The 16,290-nt window shown below is 37.0% G+C and overlaps 4 protein-coding genes across 4 annotated transcripts; 1 reads left to right on the top strand and 3 right to left on the bottom strand.

Annotated features, from left to right (window-relative positions):
* Nucleotides 1–260: 260 nt before the first annotated feature.
* On the top strand, nucleotides 261–2,967 carry GCK72_022507 (uncharacterized protein; the record flags this gene model as incomplete). The annotated part of the gene is made up of 4 exons (XM_053734871.1): nucleotides 261–312; nucleotides 1,051–1,161; nucleotides 2,475–2,564; nucleotides 2,681–2,967. 4 exons carry the CDS (start codon nucleotides 261–263, stop codon nucleotides 2,965–2,967), a joined length of 540 nt encoding a protein of 179 aa, XP_053578437.1.
* GCK72_022506 (uncharacterized protein) lies at nucleotides 2,425–6,685 on the bottom strand (the record flags this gene model as incomplete). Its single annotated transcript, XM_053734870.1, has 6 exons — nucleotides 2,425–2,639; nucleotides 2,693–2,990; nucleotides 3,449–4,142; nucleotides 5,718–5,945; nucleotides 5,996–6,568; nucleotides 6,615–6,685. The coding sequence occupies 6 exons, from the start codon at nucleotides 6,683–6,685 to the stop codon at nucleotides 2,425–2,427; spliced, it is 2,079 nt and encodes a 692-aa protein (XP_053578436.1).
* A 1,376-nt stretch (nucleotides 6,686–8,061) lies between these two features.
* On the bottom strand, nucleotides 8,062–8,662 carry GCK72_022505 (uncharacterized protein; the record flags this gene model as incomplete). The annotated part of the gene is made up of 4 exons (XM_053734869.1): nucleotides 8,062–8,218; nucleotides 8,275–8,388; nucleotides 8,436–8,540; nucleotides 8,586–8,662. 4 exons carry the CDS (start codon nucleotides 8,660–8,662, stop codon nucleotides 8,062–8,064), a joined length of 453 nt encoding a protein of 150 aa, XP_053578435.1.
* A 1,427-nt stretch (nucleotides 8,663–10,089) lies between these two features.
* On the bottom strand, nucleotides 10,090–13,903 carry GCK72_022504 (uncharacterized protein; the record flags this gene model as incomplete). Its single annotated transcript, XM_053734868.1, has 10 exons — nucleotides 10,090–10,357; nucleotides 10,406–10,518; nucleotides 10,572–10,651; nucleotides 10,701–10,800; nucleotides 10,941–11,432; nucleotides 12,280–12,528; nucleotides 12,575–12,889; nucleotides 12,944–13,196; nucleotides 13,504–13,641; nucleotides 13,755–13,903. The coding sequence occupies 10 exons, from the start codon at nucleotides 13,901–13,903 to the stop codon at nucleotides 10,090–10,092; spliced, it is 2,157 nt and encodes a 718-aa protein (XP_053578434.1).
* Between the last annotated feature and the right edge of the window lie 2,387 nt (nucleotides 13,904–16,290).

Below are 16,290 nucleotides of genomic sequence, written 5' to 3'. Positions count from 1 at the left end.
TGTAAACATTTTTGATGATTTTTCAGAAGTTTTTCTAGTTCTTTATGATAGTTCTGAATGATAGTCAAAATATTAACTTTTTCGAAAAAAATGTATTTTGCACTTTGGTGCCAGCTACTGGGGCCTTGTTTCTGCAAATTCTTCTATCCAATTTTCAGATCCGGTCCTTTAAAACCAGATTGAGCTCACCATGTGACAGCGACACTTGCAAAATGGTCACCCTCCGGGACCAATGTTGTTATGATTTGGAAAGATGAGAGATGGGATGCTGGGCAGCAAATCAGAGGACTCTTTGTGTCGAAAGAAAGAGTGGTAAGTCTTTTGTAAATGAGCCTCTCAATCAAAAACCAAAATACAATAATTTCCAGGAGCTCCTGGTATTCCACTTTGCAAATACATCTGAAATCTACGGAATATCTTGGCATGTCACTGAGATATTCTTGCAATTAGCAATCGATAACAAATTTCGATATGGAAGAATCCCCCTTTTAATTATTGTGTAAATCAGTGTTATACTTATTGGTGGCATGATGTTTCTGGCGTGCCAGCGGCGTATTTTCTTATTTAGTTTGAAATGAATAAATCAGTGTTCAATAACTTTTTCGGCATTTTAGTTCCAGAAAAGTTTCGAGATAAATTCATATTTCTTCCTCTTTCTAATGACATACCGTAAAAACTGTATTTGAGGTGCCCCTCAATTTGAAGTGCCCCTCTAATACAGTTGCCCTCCAGCGATTTACACTTTTGTCTAATATTATCATAATCTGACTCAGAACTGTTCTCTCACATTACTATTTCAGCGTTTTTGTTGTTAAAAACGTAGTTCGGTTAAAAATTTAGGATTTTTTCCGTTTTTTACGTCGAAGTTCGATGAATTCGGCATAAAAATTTAAAAAATAGTCGGGTATCGAGGTCGGGCGAATTTGTGGACAAAAAATAGAAGTGCACCATCTATTTGAATTGCCCCTCTAATAGAGTTGCACTACGACGGACCCTTTGAACAATAGAGTTGCATGCACCTCAAATACAGTTTTTACGGTACATTTGCAGCGGTGAATGATTTTGGTGGACATGTCCTGGCTCAAAGAATGTCAGCCGTCTATTATACTGCTTCGAAAGGTTTCACTGCACACTCTGTGCATTGTTATTTTATTAGAGGAGGTGAGTAAATGTAATTTACTTTTCGCTGATAAAAATGGGCGAGGCCAAAACATCTATTAGGTTGTCCCAAAAGTTTTCGAACATATTTTTGTTATTCTGCTATAGAACAGAGAGCAAAAATCAAACCAAATAGTGCATGTTTTCCATTATATTAGACGTCTGGTGTATTAACAATAACATTCATTTCTTCTGGCTGCCTCCTCTCAATGAACGCGGCACCAATCTTTGTCTCCGACCGACTTCATATTCGTCATGTCATTTTATTTTTGTTTCTATCTAACTCAAAAATCACTGAGATTGAAGAACGTATGGTTGAAGAGCCTGCGTCAGAAATCAACTCTCCGGACACATGACCACAGAGACAGATCGCATCTACAGCAAAACATTTGACGAACAGCAGGGGGAAGAAGGCAACCTTTGCCCTATGACCAATTTTCGTCTTACTCATAACTCCGTCCTCCCAGATTTTAGGAAAATAAAAAACTATTCTACTAAGAGACGTAATATTTTAGTTATAAGATAATTTTTGGAAGTTTGTAATCAAAATTAATAAAATGACAAAAGTTATGCATTCAAGCACTGGCTTCGTGCCAAACCGTAGAGAATTGTCCTCTCGTGTGTCAGGAAGGAGAAACTTTGATTTTAAAAGTCTGATTATGTTCAAAACTATCATTTGTGCATTTTTTAGCCCACATTTCTCATTTTATTGAAAACAACAAATACAATTTGGGTTTATGACGTACGGTCTCAAGACGTTCTCTATTCTTAGAAAAATGCGAATAACAATGTTTTATTGTTGGTTTGCTCTGAAAGTTTCAAAAAAGCTGAAAAACTGTGGACGCTGAAATTTACATCACTGCAAATTTTTCAAAAAGTTGAATTATTTACGTAAACATTGCTTCATTTAACAAATAGTACTTGTAACTTAAAATTAACAAATAAAACTGCGTAAATAATATAAAGACGGGGTAAAAATCATCACTTTCTGGGGGATTACGGTGAAACCTAGTTGAAAAAACTGAGGTAGCTTATATGACAATTAAAAATATCGAATTGTCGCGTGAACTGTATAAAACAATTGAATAATTTGAAAAGTCTGAATAGGGATTGACATGGAAGTTGTGAAGTTGGAAGGAGAGGGGAAAACAACCGATCACCGAATAAATAAATAATTACAAAAATAGGACGATGAATTAGATATCGGGACTTGACACGTTTCGCAACAAGAATTGAAGATTTTAGAGAAGTCTCAACAATGAGAATCTAATTGTGACGGCGTCTCTTGCCCGCGGCTGCCTCCTCGCTATTTTCAGAACGAAGATCGCCGAGTGGTGCCTTGTTCGTCGATGCGGTCGCCAACGCAGAGGATGTAGACATCTTCCGAAGGGAGACACGTCTTGGAGGTGCGGTAGATGGTGGTGCAACTGAGCCAGGCATATTCTGATCATTTACTTCCACATCTTGTCTTGATGTGATCACTGAAAATTCACAAAAATCATAGTTTATTGGAAAATTTCAGCCAAAAACTTACATTTCTTAGTGTTAGTGGTCGTTCCTGCAAGAGCCTTCACAGCGATTGGTCGAGCTTTTGTTGAAAGACGACGACAAGTCAGAGCTTTCGTTGCGACAGGTGCTCTAGAAGCTGAGTTACGACGCGCAGTGGTCGTTCCTGGTGGACGAGAAGTCTTAGCTTTCGATCCGGAAGAAGCTGTGGAAGATGCGGTCGAAGCTGATGTCGTTGGGACGTGTCTTGGTTTTGAAGAGCATGACTGGGAGCGAGGACGAGAACGTTCCTTAGCTGGTTGAACAGGAACTGTGTTCGCGTGGCCCTGAAATGAATGATTTTGAATTTAGGTTTTGTATTAAAACTACTCTATGTATTTAAATCATATACAGTCATTTCAAAATTAGGGAAAAATACAAATTTGTCGAAGCCCAAGTCGGCAAAGAGAAAACTTTGGAACCAATTTTTTTCATAATGTTCTTTTGTCATTTTACAATTTTTCGTAGAAAATGTTAACATTTTTGATGATTTTTCAGAATATCCGCAAATTCTGAATCATAGGTGAAAACTTGATTTTTTCGCTAAAAAAATTCAACAAATTTAAAAAGAATTTGAAGTTTTAGCGCCAATTACCCGATCTGGGCCTTGACAACCATGAAAAAATATTAAAAATATTATTTTCGAAATTCGCGGCCAGTTTTTGAAATGTTCAAAAGTTTGGTATCTTTATCAATTAATATGACAAGTGAACTGACCCACAAATTGTTATTACCCAAAACTCACCATCACGTCTTCACCAACTTTGGTTCCATTTGACTCCGTCTCGTCGATATCCTCAAGTTTCAAACGACAACGCTCGAATGGGCAAGTGTGAATATTTGACGTGTGCTCAACACATTTCAAAGGAATCAACGAATCCTTATAGTCGAAGTCGAACGGAAGAGTGATCTCGTCGTTTTTCCTGATAAATTTCGTTGCTACAAGCATAATTCCCAAGGTATCTTCGGTACCCATAATGTGCTTCAGAACACAATTTGGTTTACAGGATCTTCTGGTAGGGTTCGTATCACTCCCAAGTCCGTTGGTGTCGATGCAGATGACGTCTCTCTTTTTAGATGTCAGTCCTTCGTATAGAAACATACCGTTTCCTCCACCGGCTGGTTTCTCCACTTCAGTCGTTAGCGATACATGTCCATTCATTTCTAGAACGATATCACCAGCTTGGACGTTTTTTGAGGCGATCAGTGCCTCCCCATTGGTTCCGATGAACATCCTTTTCGCGTTTTTGGTTCGACGTAAGTCCTGAAGGAAAGCGTCGGCAACAACACTGGTTCGATCCAGTTTAACGAGGAGACTGGTGACAAGCATTGAGTACTCATTGAGTTTGGACGGCGGGAACACTTGTTGTGGTGGTGGTGGCGGTCGTAATTTACGAGGCTGTGTTTTACGGGGCATTGTACCGGATAGTTGTACTCGACTGAAAACATTGGAGAATTTAATAATAACGTCAGAAGACAGTAACATAAGCGGTTGGAGAGAGGAAATATCCTCGAAAAATAAAGTGAAACATTTGAATAAAACGTGAAAGCAGCATTGCAAGTGAAAAAAAATACAATAAAAACACGGTTTGTACCGGCAACGCAACAGAGACGGCGAAAAAAAAAACAATTAGAAAAAATCAATAAAAAGTCCCCATTTGGGTGTCTGTGTCGCAGGGGTCACAGGGGAATACGTGCGCAACACATGTGACACAGAGAGTGGGCTAATAGAGTGGGTGTGCGCAATAGAGCGCATTTACACTACTAAGAAAGAATCGATCGAGGGAAGAAAGACCCAATTATTTCTATTTTCCGCGGGAAATTAGGAAAATTAGGCAAATTGTGAATGAAAGAAGTGAACTAGGAAAATAAAGAAAAAAATAAGAAGAATGAAAGTTTCCAAAGTTTCAAACCAAATTGGTTTCAGCTTCAGTCAAGAATGTCGTACGGCCGGCCGCGGCCTTCTAGAGTTTCAACTGAAAACATGACTTGATATATTTTTGACTTTTTGGTACCAATCTGACAACCAGGGTTCGATTCCCACTGGTACCAAATTTTTTAAAAATATTTTGTTTTTGACTTTTTGGTACCAATCTGACAACCAGGGTTCCCCTCCCACATGTGCCAAACCTTTTTTGTTTTTTGTTTTTGACTTTTTGGTTGCCAGATTGGTACCAAAAAGTCAAAACCAAAAAATTAAAAAGTTTTGGCACCAGTGGGGATCGAACCCTGGTTGTCAGACCAAAAAGTCAAAAGTGTATAAAGTCGTGTTTTCAGTTGAAACTCAAAAAAGCGGCTCTTCACGGCCGGCTGCAATTTCTGACAGCCTTGGCTTCTGTGAAATGCAGTCAATATTGAAAAACACTTTAAAAGTTTATTCACACTCAAAAAAAATTGAAACATCAAAGGAAACTAGAGTAATGTAATCTCAAAAACTTTGAAATATGGACTTTTTTCAAGTTTTCACAGACATAATCGAATTAGCATTTTTAAATTGCCAGCAATGCACTGACAAACAGGAAACTGTAAGTTTTATGAAAATCAAGCAACATGCTATACATGTTCAGAGAGAATGAGGGCGAGATAAACGGTGAGTTTCAAAATATAACTCAATGAATTATGCCAAAACTTTTTTGACACTGTTTAGAACCTACGCGCGCGATAACACCCAAAAAACAGTTTAAGGATAATTCGCATTTATTCCTATTGCTGAAAATGCGCTAAATACTCTAGAAAACTTTAAAAAAGGAAGAATAACCAAAGCTAGGCCGAAAATCCCAAAAATACGCGCGTGCCCGTAGGTCAGCACAGTGACACACGCTCGTGAGCCTAGAAACTCAAGCGACGATGAAAACATGTTCAGATAAAAACAATGTTAACAATTATTTATTTTTATTTATATAACAAAACTTTGATTTACATAAATTTTAGCACAATTGAATCATATACAATTATTAATTCCATTTTAATCAAATTTTGTTGTTTTTTTCAACAGTACTCTTCTTTTAGCGAACCAGTTTGCAACCTGTGCAGAAGTTAACCCGATTTCTGCCGCAAACTTCTTTTTTTCTGGTTGCTCAATATTCGGTTTCTCATTGAATCTTTTCTCCAATTTTTCATATTGTTCGAATGTAAATTTTCCGCATTTGTTGATTCCTGACTTCGGGAGAAGTGACAGATGAGATGAGTTATGATGATCCTTCTGGAAAAGCACTGGCGCAGGTGAATTCACTGGAGGAGTACTGTAGAAAATATAATTATTATGTAGTAACTCAAAACACTTTAAACTTACAACAATGGAGCCATAGGTATTCCAATAAATGGTTGATGAAATCCAAAAACTGGGAAAGCGCCATTCAGATAATATCCATTGCTCGAATTAGTTGCATTGAAAGAGCCTTGCAACGAAGGTGTGTTAGGTTTCAAATTGTCAGCCAGCTGTTGGGTTTTTTGTTGAAATTTGGCAAGAAGTTTGTCAATCGAATATTGGTGAGCAGTATCTTTCTTTCCGTTCAGGTTTTCGCTTTCCGACTCATCAGTTGTACTTTCAGCAGCTAATTGGACCGGGCTAATAGGAGAATTTTCGGTGAGCAATGAAGAAATGGAAAATTTTTGATTCAGCGGTTTTCTTGATCCTGATGTTGATGATTGGGCATTTCTTCTAACTGTCTGTCTATGTCTTCTTCTATTTTTAAACCAACAGTACACTTGTTCCCCAGACAGACCAATTTCGGCACCAAGTTTTTCTACTTCAATCATATTAATTTTGGGGCTTTTTTTGTATCTTTCCTCCAGTTTCTCTAGCTGATAGACATTGTGCGGTGTTCTTGTCTTTCTTGGTTTTTTCGTTTCTTCTTTTGGTGTTCTGAAACTATTTCAATTCAGATTATGAAAGCGGAAACATGACTTACTTATTTGAAAAATTCAAACCGGTCTTTTGCAGATTTACAGCTTGCTGAGGCATCGAGCGTTGACAATTCATCAAAAGATAAGAGTAGAAATATGTTTCGCACAGGACGACTTGGTGAGTCAGATCAAATATAGGAAAAGGGGCGGCCGCTCACCTTCTGTTTGCCATAACAAGAGGATGAGTGGTGTCCTTCTGCCCAATTACACTGAACCGCATGTATACTACCGCAACTTGCTACAATTCACTATATATATTCAGACAGCCGCCCAATTCGGAAAAATGCTTGAGATCAGTTATATTTTACATTTGGTGAAATTCTGATTGTATTTTCAGTATTTAACAAGTTTCCGACACACATGCAATCACTACCAATCACCGATTTTTTTCCATCACTACATTGAATATTAAATAAAACACGTGATTGTCTTTATACCATCTCTAATTGTAAAATTTCTCTTTTTTTAGACCCCTCAAAATATCTATCCCTAAGAACTCAAATCTTCTTCTTTTTCTTTTAATTGTATTTAGAAAATGTTCTTACTGTCGTCATCAATCATTCTCAGACAATTCAAACAAAGTGTTGGATTCATTGTTTAGGTGACAGCCGAAGTGCAATATCAGGGAGATGAAGGCTCTGCATTAAACATCTGTTATGGGAAAATGAGGGTAAGCGGCATCCCACACACCGCTGATAGGCCTTTCTTCCCAGCCGTTCGGTTGCTCGTCGTTGTCGACTGACTAGGGAAGGTCTCCGTGTGACCGTGGAGTCAAGCGACCTATATTATTGAAAAGATGAGAAAACGCTGATTTCAATTATGTATTCAGTTGTTGACTTTGAGGCCTGGTATTCGAGAAAAAGGAAGTTAAAGTTTGGATCAGTGACATTTCTGACTCAGGAGAAATATCGACAGCATGGTATGGATGGTAGTGAGGCAGTGTGGCCTGAAAGTTCATTACGGAAATTGCTACAAAAATTACAGCCAGGCCTTTCCCATGCTGATTTCTCATGTCGGTAAGGTAAATGACGTGTCATTGGTTTAAATTTTGACCTCGTTTTTTTGACCAGGCCACGAGAGAATTTATAACTCCCCGGTCACCTTGGTGACCTTCAATTTCCTTCTCTATCTAACAAAATCCAAGACCTGTTCCTCTACCGAGGGTATGCAAAAACCGACTGAATTCATGATGTAAACACACCATTAAATGGGTCATCTGAAAGATAATCGTATGTACTGAAATCTGAAAACTTTAAATCAAACGTTCGACTTTCTGCGACAAGTTTATTCGGTAAATATGTATATAACAATATACACAACAAAACTTGGCATTTTCTCAACAATCAAACTGTCTACAATCATTCTGCAAGTTTTTGTTTACATCTGCTCTTTTGTTTATAAACCAAAGTTGAACTTGGTGAACAGTAAGTCCCGTTTCGGCACTCAATTTTCTCAAATCTTGAATGTTGACGTTCCGCTTATACCTGAAGTTTTTCTGCAGTATTTCCCTGTTAGTGAAACTTGGTAATGCCAATCCCAATCACTTGCTCCCTGGCGATACATACATCTCCTGGTTGGCAGAGTTTTGGAAGTATCAAATTGATGTGTACTGTAAATTATTTGGTTTACAATTTGATATAATATGAAACATGAAGTGTCACTTACATGAATAGACGTGGCCTAGTAGTGTTTAGGTACATGTATCTTGGGTAGAAATAGACAGGCCTAGAAACAGGTATTCCACGTCTAAGTGAAGGAGCGACGTGATATGGATGAGCTCTGGAAAGTACACATTTTTTAAAGTTCCGCTGGAGAAAGTGACTTACTGATGTGCTATCATTGGACAATGTTGAACTCCTTGATTTCTCACGTTATAAACAGGAAATTGATTTTGACCTGTGACATCAACTCCGTTAATCCACCGGGGGCTACTGAAAATAAACTTTCAATTTTTAAACACATTTTATCAAACTTACTAATTGGCTCGCATAAAATAATCTGCTAAAAATTGTAACTGCGCGTTCTCAGGCTTTTGCTGGGGTGACATCTCCATGTTGTTGTTTGCAACAGGAAACATCACTTGAAAGGCGGAAAAGAGAAAATAATAGAAGGTAGTTATTAAGGTAGGCTAGTATTACAGGAGGCAGGCAAGATGAAATGACGGAGTAGGAATCTAGACCTCAGTCACGACGTGACGCAGTGTACCTCTAATGAGGGGAGAGGGATTCACGTTTTTGACGGTATGGGGGGAGGTCGTAAATTTTATCAAGTACCCCTAATCAACAAGCTGTGGGAAACAAATATTTGGAGACATCAACAGAATTGCCTATCTGATTGATCTTCGTTCAAAAGGATCGACGCAATACAGAAATTTTAAGACTAGGAAAACTCTATCTTTCCCCATTTTTCAGCGGGAATCAGTGAAAGCAGAGATTTCGGCCACTATCATAATAATGCGATGTTCACAGTTTTAGTAAAATTCTTTCAGAACTGTCTACTGCAACTGCCAAACTAAAAGTACGAGCATCATTGAGAAACTAGAACATTTACATTCCCTCAATCGACTTTTTTTCTGTTCTTTAATATCAGACCGTATTCAAGACTTTTTCAAAAACATGTGAGCGTTGTGAGTGTTAGCACCACGGTGACAGAATCATTCAAAAACACCTAAAAAATAAAAATGACTAGCTGAGCCACTACTATTGAACGAACTCTGCTGGATATTGCGAGGGTGAATTTGAGATTATTCAAAGCTACAGTATTCCTCTCCCAATCCTACTGTACCCTCTCTTCAGATCCTACAGTAAACCCGATCTTGAATTTAGGATTATTTCTAACTACAGTATTCCTCTCCCGATCCTAAATTTGTATCTTTCCAAACTACTGCACCCCATCATCGGATCCTACAGCAACCCCGACATATAGAATTCTTTCAAACTACACTAGCCTTCTTCCAATCATAAATTTGAGTACCCCCCTTTTCCGATCCTCCAGTAACCCCGGTCCTGAATTTAGGATCTTTCAAAACTACAGTATCCCTCTCTCAATCTTTTTCTTTTTAGAATTTGCTGATGTCAATTTGTATGGATTTTAGTTATTTGCAGATAGGGTTTTTCACAAATTTACAAAACAACTGTTTTATTCATTTAATTTATATCTATTGACGAAAAAAATTGAAAATAACTACATGAAAATGGGATACTAGGTATGATCAGTCACGAGATGGACTATTAAGTATGGAAGAAATGGTCAGGATGCTATTTATTTAGATAATTTAGGTAATCACATTTTCGAAAATATACCAGGAACGATTGGCGGAAGTTGGGGAAAACACGTGTTTCAAAGGCTAGGTCGAAAAAATGAAGTCATCTGGACAAAAAAAGAAAAATGCACAATCAGGGTTTTGAAACAAAATGAGAACATATAAATATGGAAATTAATGACTTTTTGACAAGAAATACAAGGTAAACAAGAAAAAATTCACTTTGTTTCTGTGAAATGATCGGTTAAAACTATATTCCATTTTTTGATGGAATATGGTTCTTCCACTCGGAAAGTGAAATCATCATTCGTCATGCCTCTCTTCGAGAACGCAAAAACGAGTCCATCCCTTTCCTTTGACCGTCGGACATCATGGTTCCCAATATTTCTTTCGAAGATGGGCTTGAAATCCAGCTTTTGTTTGACAAAGACGAGGCGATCATCATTTTTGAGCCATGCAAAGGCCTCTGTTTCCATCGCTCCAGACCTGGAAAAATATGAGTTATTGATTTTGAAAATCTCAGTTGTATGTAACCTCAAATAAACGAGACCAAACGCCTTGGTTTCCTTTTTTCTTTCCTCCAAGTCAAATTTCTTCAAATCACGTTTCATGGGCTCTTTGAAAAGTTTGTCGGCAGCCTTCACCTCCTGGAATATAAGTATTAAATGAAATGAAATAAAGAAATTATTGTTCTACTCACCTCCTTTTTTCCGATCTTCACATAAAGTTTTCCTTTTCTGCTATGTTTCAGCTCCTCCGGGAACAAAGTTCCTGTGACATCTGAAATTTTAACTTTATTATTTTCGAATAACGCAACAAAATAGCTTACAATCGTCATAGATTTCCTTGAAGCAGTCTGGGCACACGATTTTCCTCTCGAACAGATACTGGGAGACTGGAGCGAAACCGGTGCACAGCGAACAGATGCTCTGAAATGTGTTTCAAATGTAGTTATACTTATGTTACTTTAATTTTTAATGAGAAATCTATTCTGTAGGAAGCTTTTGTTACTTCATTAAGAAACGTTCCCTCAAAAGAAATTTCTAAGAATATCTGAAAATAAACTTACCAAGCCGCATCGTCTGCAATGATTTCGTTCTTCCGCAGACTTGAACTTTTCCGAGCATTGCTCCATCAGACATTCGCCAGACTCCAGAATCCAGACGGGCTTCAGGAACTTCTTTTTAGCCTCCACAACCTTCTGGTTGTATCCGATTCGATGTTTTATCTTCTCCTGGCTATCCAAAATCGCTTTGATCCAATCAGTCTTCAGCTTCCCATTCTCGAAGAGGAAGAAGAATCCTCTCTCCGTCGTCGATACTTTTAGAGTTTTTTCGTACTCTCGGTAGTGATCAATTTCGATCTCGATTGTGTTGAGATCAAATTCATAGAAATTCTTCTCGATAGTGGAGCCTGGATCTTTTGAGTTGGTGAGCCGGCAGACCAACAAACAGTCCGTGAAGAGAATTATGTAACGCTCTTGACGTTTCATTCCGTTGTCGCTCCACACTCTTTCTTGAAGAAGAAGTTTCCGAGCTTTTTTGAAAGTGTCGAACCGACCCTGAAACGTAGTAAATACTTTAGTTTCAGAAAAGTGTATAATTTTGAATATTTGAGTCATCAGGCTTCAGAATTTTGCTATCATTGAAGGACTTCAAGATTTGCATGTCAAAAATCTAAGACATTTCGTTACTCTTCTCTGGAACGTTTTCAAAAATTTAAGCGAATATCCTTTGTTTTTAATATACTTGACTAGATTGAAAGTATGGTTCAGCAAACTTCGATTTTTGGACTGGAAAAAATAAAAATAGATTATTCGAGATTGGTTTCAAAGCTCGGTAGTCGTGTTGCAACTCTACTGATAATTGTTTTTTGAGTCTATTTTGCTTATTTTTATCAAGTCTCACATTATGTTTCATACAGATGATAAAAATATCATGGAAGTCAACGAATTACGATAGTGGCGGTGCTCAAGCTCAATGGGGAAGTTATTGTGAGTGTATTTTCATCTCATGATGGAAAATCTCTATGGTTTTTTTTAGGTTCTCGTTAAAAAGTCAAGAACGCGAACTTTCTACATGGAATGTATCGTCATGAAGGTAACAAATGAAAGGGAAAAACATTATTAAATAATGTGTTTTACATACATTCTTTGACGACGTCTACATCTGGGCGACAAATCGAACACACCAGGAATACTTCGAAAAATAATTGTATTTAGTTGTTTTTTTTTGTATTTTCCCTAAGTTTTTTAGGCGATCGTGCGGTTCTATGCGGTTCGAGTCAGAAATTGGTTGGAAGATGGTCGTATTTTGGTCGGCATTTGTAGCAAACATGTCCAGAATACGACCAACCTCCGAGCTAAAGCAACCGGTGACTGCCGAGAAGTGTCATAACAAACTTCTTACCTGCAAACGTTCATGGACCTTTCTTGTCTCGTTTTCAGTCGCTGTTGCCATTTCAGCTTCGATGATCGTTGTGACATCTTTCAGTTTGTTCACTGCTTCTTCTGCTTTTTCTTTCATGTGTGATCCATCCGAAAAGCATTTTGAAAATTCATCCATGAGAAAACCATATCTCATGATGGTTTGATGAATTCGATCCAACTGGTTCTGGAGATTCAGATGACCTCCTTGCTTGAAATTGGTTTTTTCAAACTGAAATTGTCAGAATAATTTTAATTGTCTCTAAAATTGATAGTACCTTGCTGAGAGCCAAGTCCAACTCTTTGTCATTTGCTCTGCTCAATTTCATTTTTTCCACCAACTCTGTCTTCTCTTTTAGGAATGGAATGAAACTTTTCAACACATCCGCATTCTCGATGACAACGGCAGCAAATTGTGGAGCTTCTTGAATACTTGAGAAATCAACCACATCAAATCCGTCTGTGAACGCCGCATGAAAACCTTTAATCATGTTCATCTTATTGATGATTTGGAGCAAAATGTGATCCTGTTTTTGCGGCACGAGGATTTTGGATAGCTTGCGTCCTTTAGTTTCCAAGTAGCTTGGCAATTCCTGAATAACAACAAAATCAAATATTTTATAACATAAGATTAGTGTGATACCAACCTCGGTAATAATGCGAAGAAGATTTGAAAGGTTTTTCAGTTGACTTTCAAACTCTAGACCAAGCCTTCTAGATCTCTCCAGTTTCTTTTGCGAATCATATGTTTCTGAGGTGCTCGACGATTCAAAGTCATCCGAATAATGCGATCTTTCTCTTTCTTCAACATCAAACTGACTAGAACTGCCTTCCATTTCAGTCGACATTGATGAGTTGACAGACAATTGATTGGAGAATATTTGAGAGATAGAGGACCGTCTAAAATATTCAAGCATTTTCAGAAGAAAGTCCCGATAACGCATCTGTTCCACTCCAAGCTGATCCGGAACAAATAATTGCATCAATCAGTATGATTAATGCAATTTTTATTTTGAATATCATTTTCTGTTATCTATTATTTTCCACGTTTATAAAAGGCTCTACAGTTCAATTTTCTATACGAATGCTACCTTAACCGCCCCACGTTTTTCCTGGCCTATTAATTATATATTCTTATTATGGTTCACATTTCTAATTTCAGTTTTTGTGATATGCAGATCACCTATGAGTAAAATTTGCGTCTTACCTGCTCGAAATTCGATTTTTCAGTTTCAGTGACATGCCGATCGTTTCATTTGTCTCTTTCATTGATGGGGATGGTGGTGTGGAAACGGATGGAGAGAGTGAAAACGATGGAGCCTTGGACGAGCTAACAGACTTGTGGCTGCAATGAATTATCAGTTTATTTGAATTTCAGTGAGAAACTCTAACTATTACCTATGACCTTTATATTTTAGGAAATTAGGGATAATTGGTAGAATTATTTAAATACCTTACCTGCTCGATGTTCGTTGTGTCAGATTCAATTGAAGTCCCTTTTCTCTGACCATCTCAACAGCGTCATCCGTTACTGGTGATGATGAAGTAACCGACGATCCAGACGAGGTATGAGAGAAAGATTGATCTTTTGAGAAGTTTCCAGACATGATGCTGGAAAATTAGTAAATTTGTTCACAGGTATTCATACGAAACTGTCAATTCGTAGAGTTGTTATACTGGTCACAAAGGTTTGGATCAACATTGACAGTTTTCAGTGAAATACGGTTAACTTTGAAAGGGTGTCACGATTTCACACGATTGTTCCAAAATGTAAGAAATGTATGAGATATTCAGATGGAAACAATAATGTTATTTTTGTAGTTACTATTTTTATTCTATGTAGACGTTTCGAAGAACTACACATTTTCATGTAGTTGTTTTTCCAATTTGCGCGTTTTATTGCAAACTTGATATTTAATATCCATGCAAATAGTGCTGGTCAAAAAGTCCTGGATCTTAGCCATTTTGAGTCGAAATGGTCCAACATTGAAAGTGTGTGATGGTAATTCGGATACTGTAAAAACTGTTATAGAAGCGTCCCTTTATTTGAGGTGCACCCTGATAAGCGGTTTGAATAATAGTGGGGTATCCTCTAATAGTACACCATTAGTATGGTAAAACTATTTTTCTAGACTTTAATCATTCTTTTTCAAATATCGTGGAAAAAACAATAAAATCACAACTTTTTCGTTCACAGTACTGAAATTTTTTTTAAAAATTAGGTTTTTTCGTTAGGTTTTTTAATAAAAAGTGTTGAAAATTGATGATATAGACGGTCAAAGAATACCCAAACGGATAGGTTGAAAAATAGAGGCGCGCTCTCAAATAGGGTTTGAAAAACAGAGGCGGATGCGCCTATATTACAGTTTTTACGGTATTCGCTAATTCTAGTCTAATTTTTCAAAAAAAATACTGTAATGTTCAAAAAGAAAGAGGAATATCGAAAAATGAAAAGGCAGAAACAGGTCAAAAAAATCAGAGAACAATATAGAAAACGTAATTCATTCTTATGACTCATTCTATGAAATGTGTTTTTTCAGTAAAACATTTTTATTGTTTACATAAGAGTATCAGAAAATCTGGGATTCTGTTTTATGGAAAACAGTGAGTAATCAAAAAAATGACTCAGTTCCACGAGGTGTTTGTCATAATGATTTTCCTACAATATCGGAAAAACATAGAATTGAGATTATGAATGATGTTACCATTATTACACTTGCAAGCTACAGTACCGGTCTAAATGTTCCGGAGTTTGGCCGTTTTAGTTGAAAATGATCAGTTTTGAGAATGTTTCATGATCCGGCTTGTTCGGAGTCAAATAATCGGATATCCGACTTCTCCGATTCCTTTTTTGGATAATTTCTCCGTGAAAAAGTCGAAGAATCTCGAAGAATTTCGGAAAATTTCGGTAAATTTTGGAGAATTTCGGAAAATTTCGGAGAATCAACGACATTCCAAACTCTGTTTTGCTGTATTTTTTGTGGTAAAATCTTTTAATGATAAATAAACATGTTTTAAAAAGATGAATTCTGAAAAATGCAACAGAAAACCCGTTTTAGAAACATTTTCAGAAAAATACAATAATTTGAAACAAAAGATGACCAGGCGAGGAAACATTAGCTGAACGCAGATGGTTCTTGAAATAATTATAAAAATTCCGGCATTCGAAAAAAAAAGTTAAAATGAAAAAATTTGAATCAGGAAAATTGAGAAGAAAAACCTGAAAGAATTGGAAATTTCGGGCGGAGAACGCTTTCGAATCACTGGCAATCGATTTGTGGCGTGAGGAGAAGGAGACATGGTATAGTCGGTTGTGACTCATTCTTCTTATTCTTTGTTTTTGATTGAATGAACTCCGCAATTTTCTGTTTTGTTTTTATGAATATTTTTTGTTAAGTTGTTAAGTTTTTTTATTATTTCTGATAACCAACATTTGATACGTTCAAATATTATTATATTTTTAAATATTCCGCAACCTATAAATTTGGTCATAGGTATTTTCGACTACGGGAAGTTTAGCAGACCGGGTAAACGTCTTTGCGCACCGAGTTATGAGCTCTCAAACTTTTCATAAGGTCAAGCTTTTTCACATGGAAGTTCAACATTTGGATCTTTTCAAAGTACAGTACCCCCCTCTTCCGATCCTACAGTAACCCCAATCCTGAATTTAGGATTTCTTCAAACAACAGTATCCCTCTCTTACGATCTTAAAGCTCCTCTACTGTAGTTGGAAAAGTTTATAAAATTAGAATTTAGGGAACTTTAGGAACAGGAGAGGGGAGCACTGTAGTTGGAAAAAATCCTGAATTCCTGAAAAGTAGTTGGAATTGGATCAGGAGTTCTGTAGGATCGGGATCACACTATTTTTCTCACTTTCCCCTTTATTGCTTACAATATTCTTGTTTTTTCATGTACTTCTGTTACACGTTTTCTTGTTCGATTTCTAAAACTTTCAAAAAAGTTTTTTTCCGAGAAGCTTGTGAATTTTGATCCA

The sequence above is a fragment of the Caenorhabditis remanei genome, chromosome X, assembly GCF_010183535.1.
Source record: "Caenorhabditis remanei strain PX506 chromosome X, whole genome shotgun sequence".
NCBI classification, from domain to species: domain Eukaryota; kingdom Metazoa; phylum Nematoda; class Chromadorea; order Rhabditida; family Rhabditidae; genus Caenorhabditis; species Caenorhabditis remanei.
The sequence above is the reverse complement of the archived record's forward strand: the minus strand, read 5'-3'. Positions and strand labels throughout refer to the sequence as shown.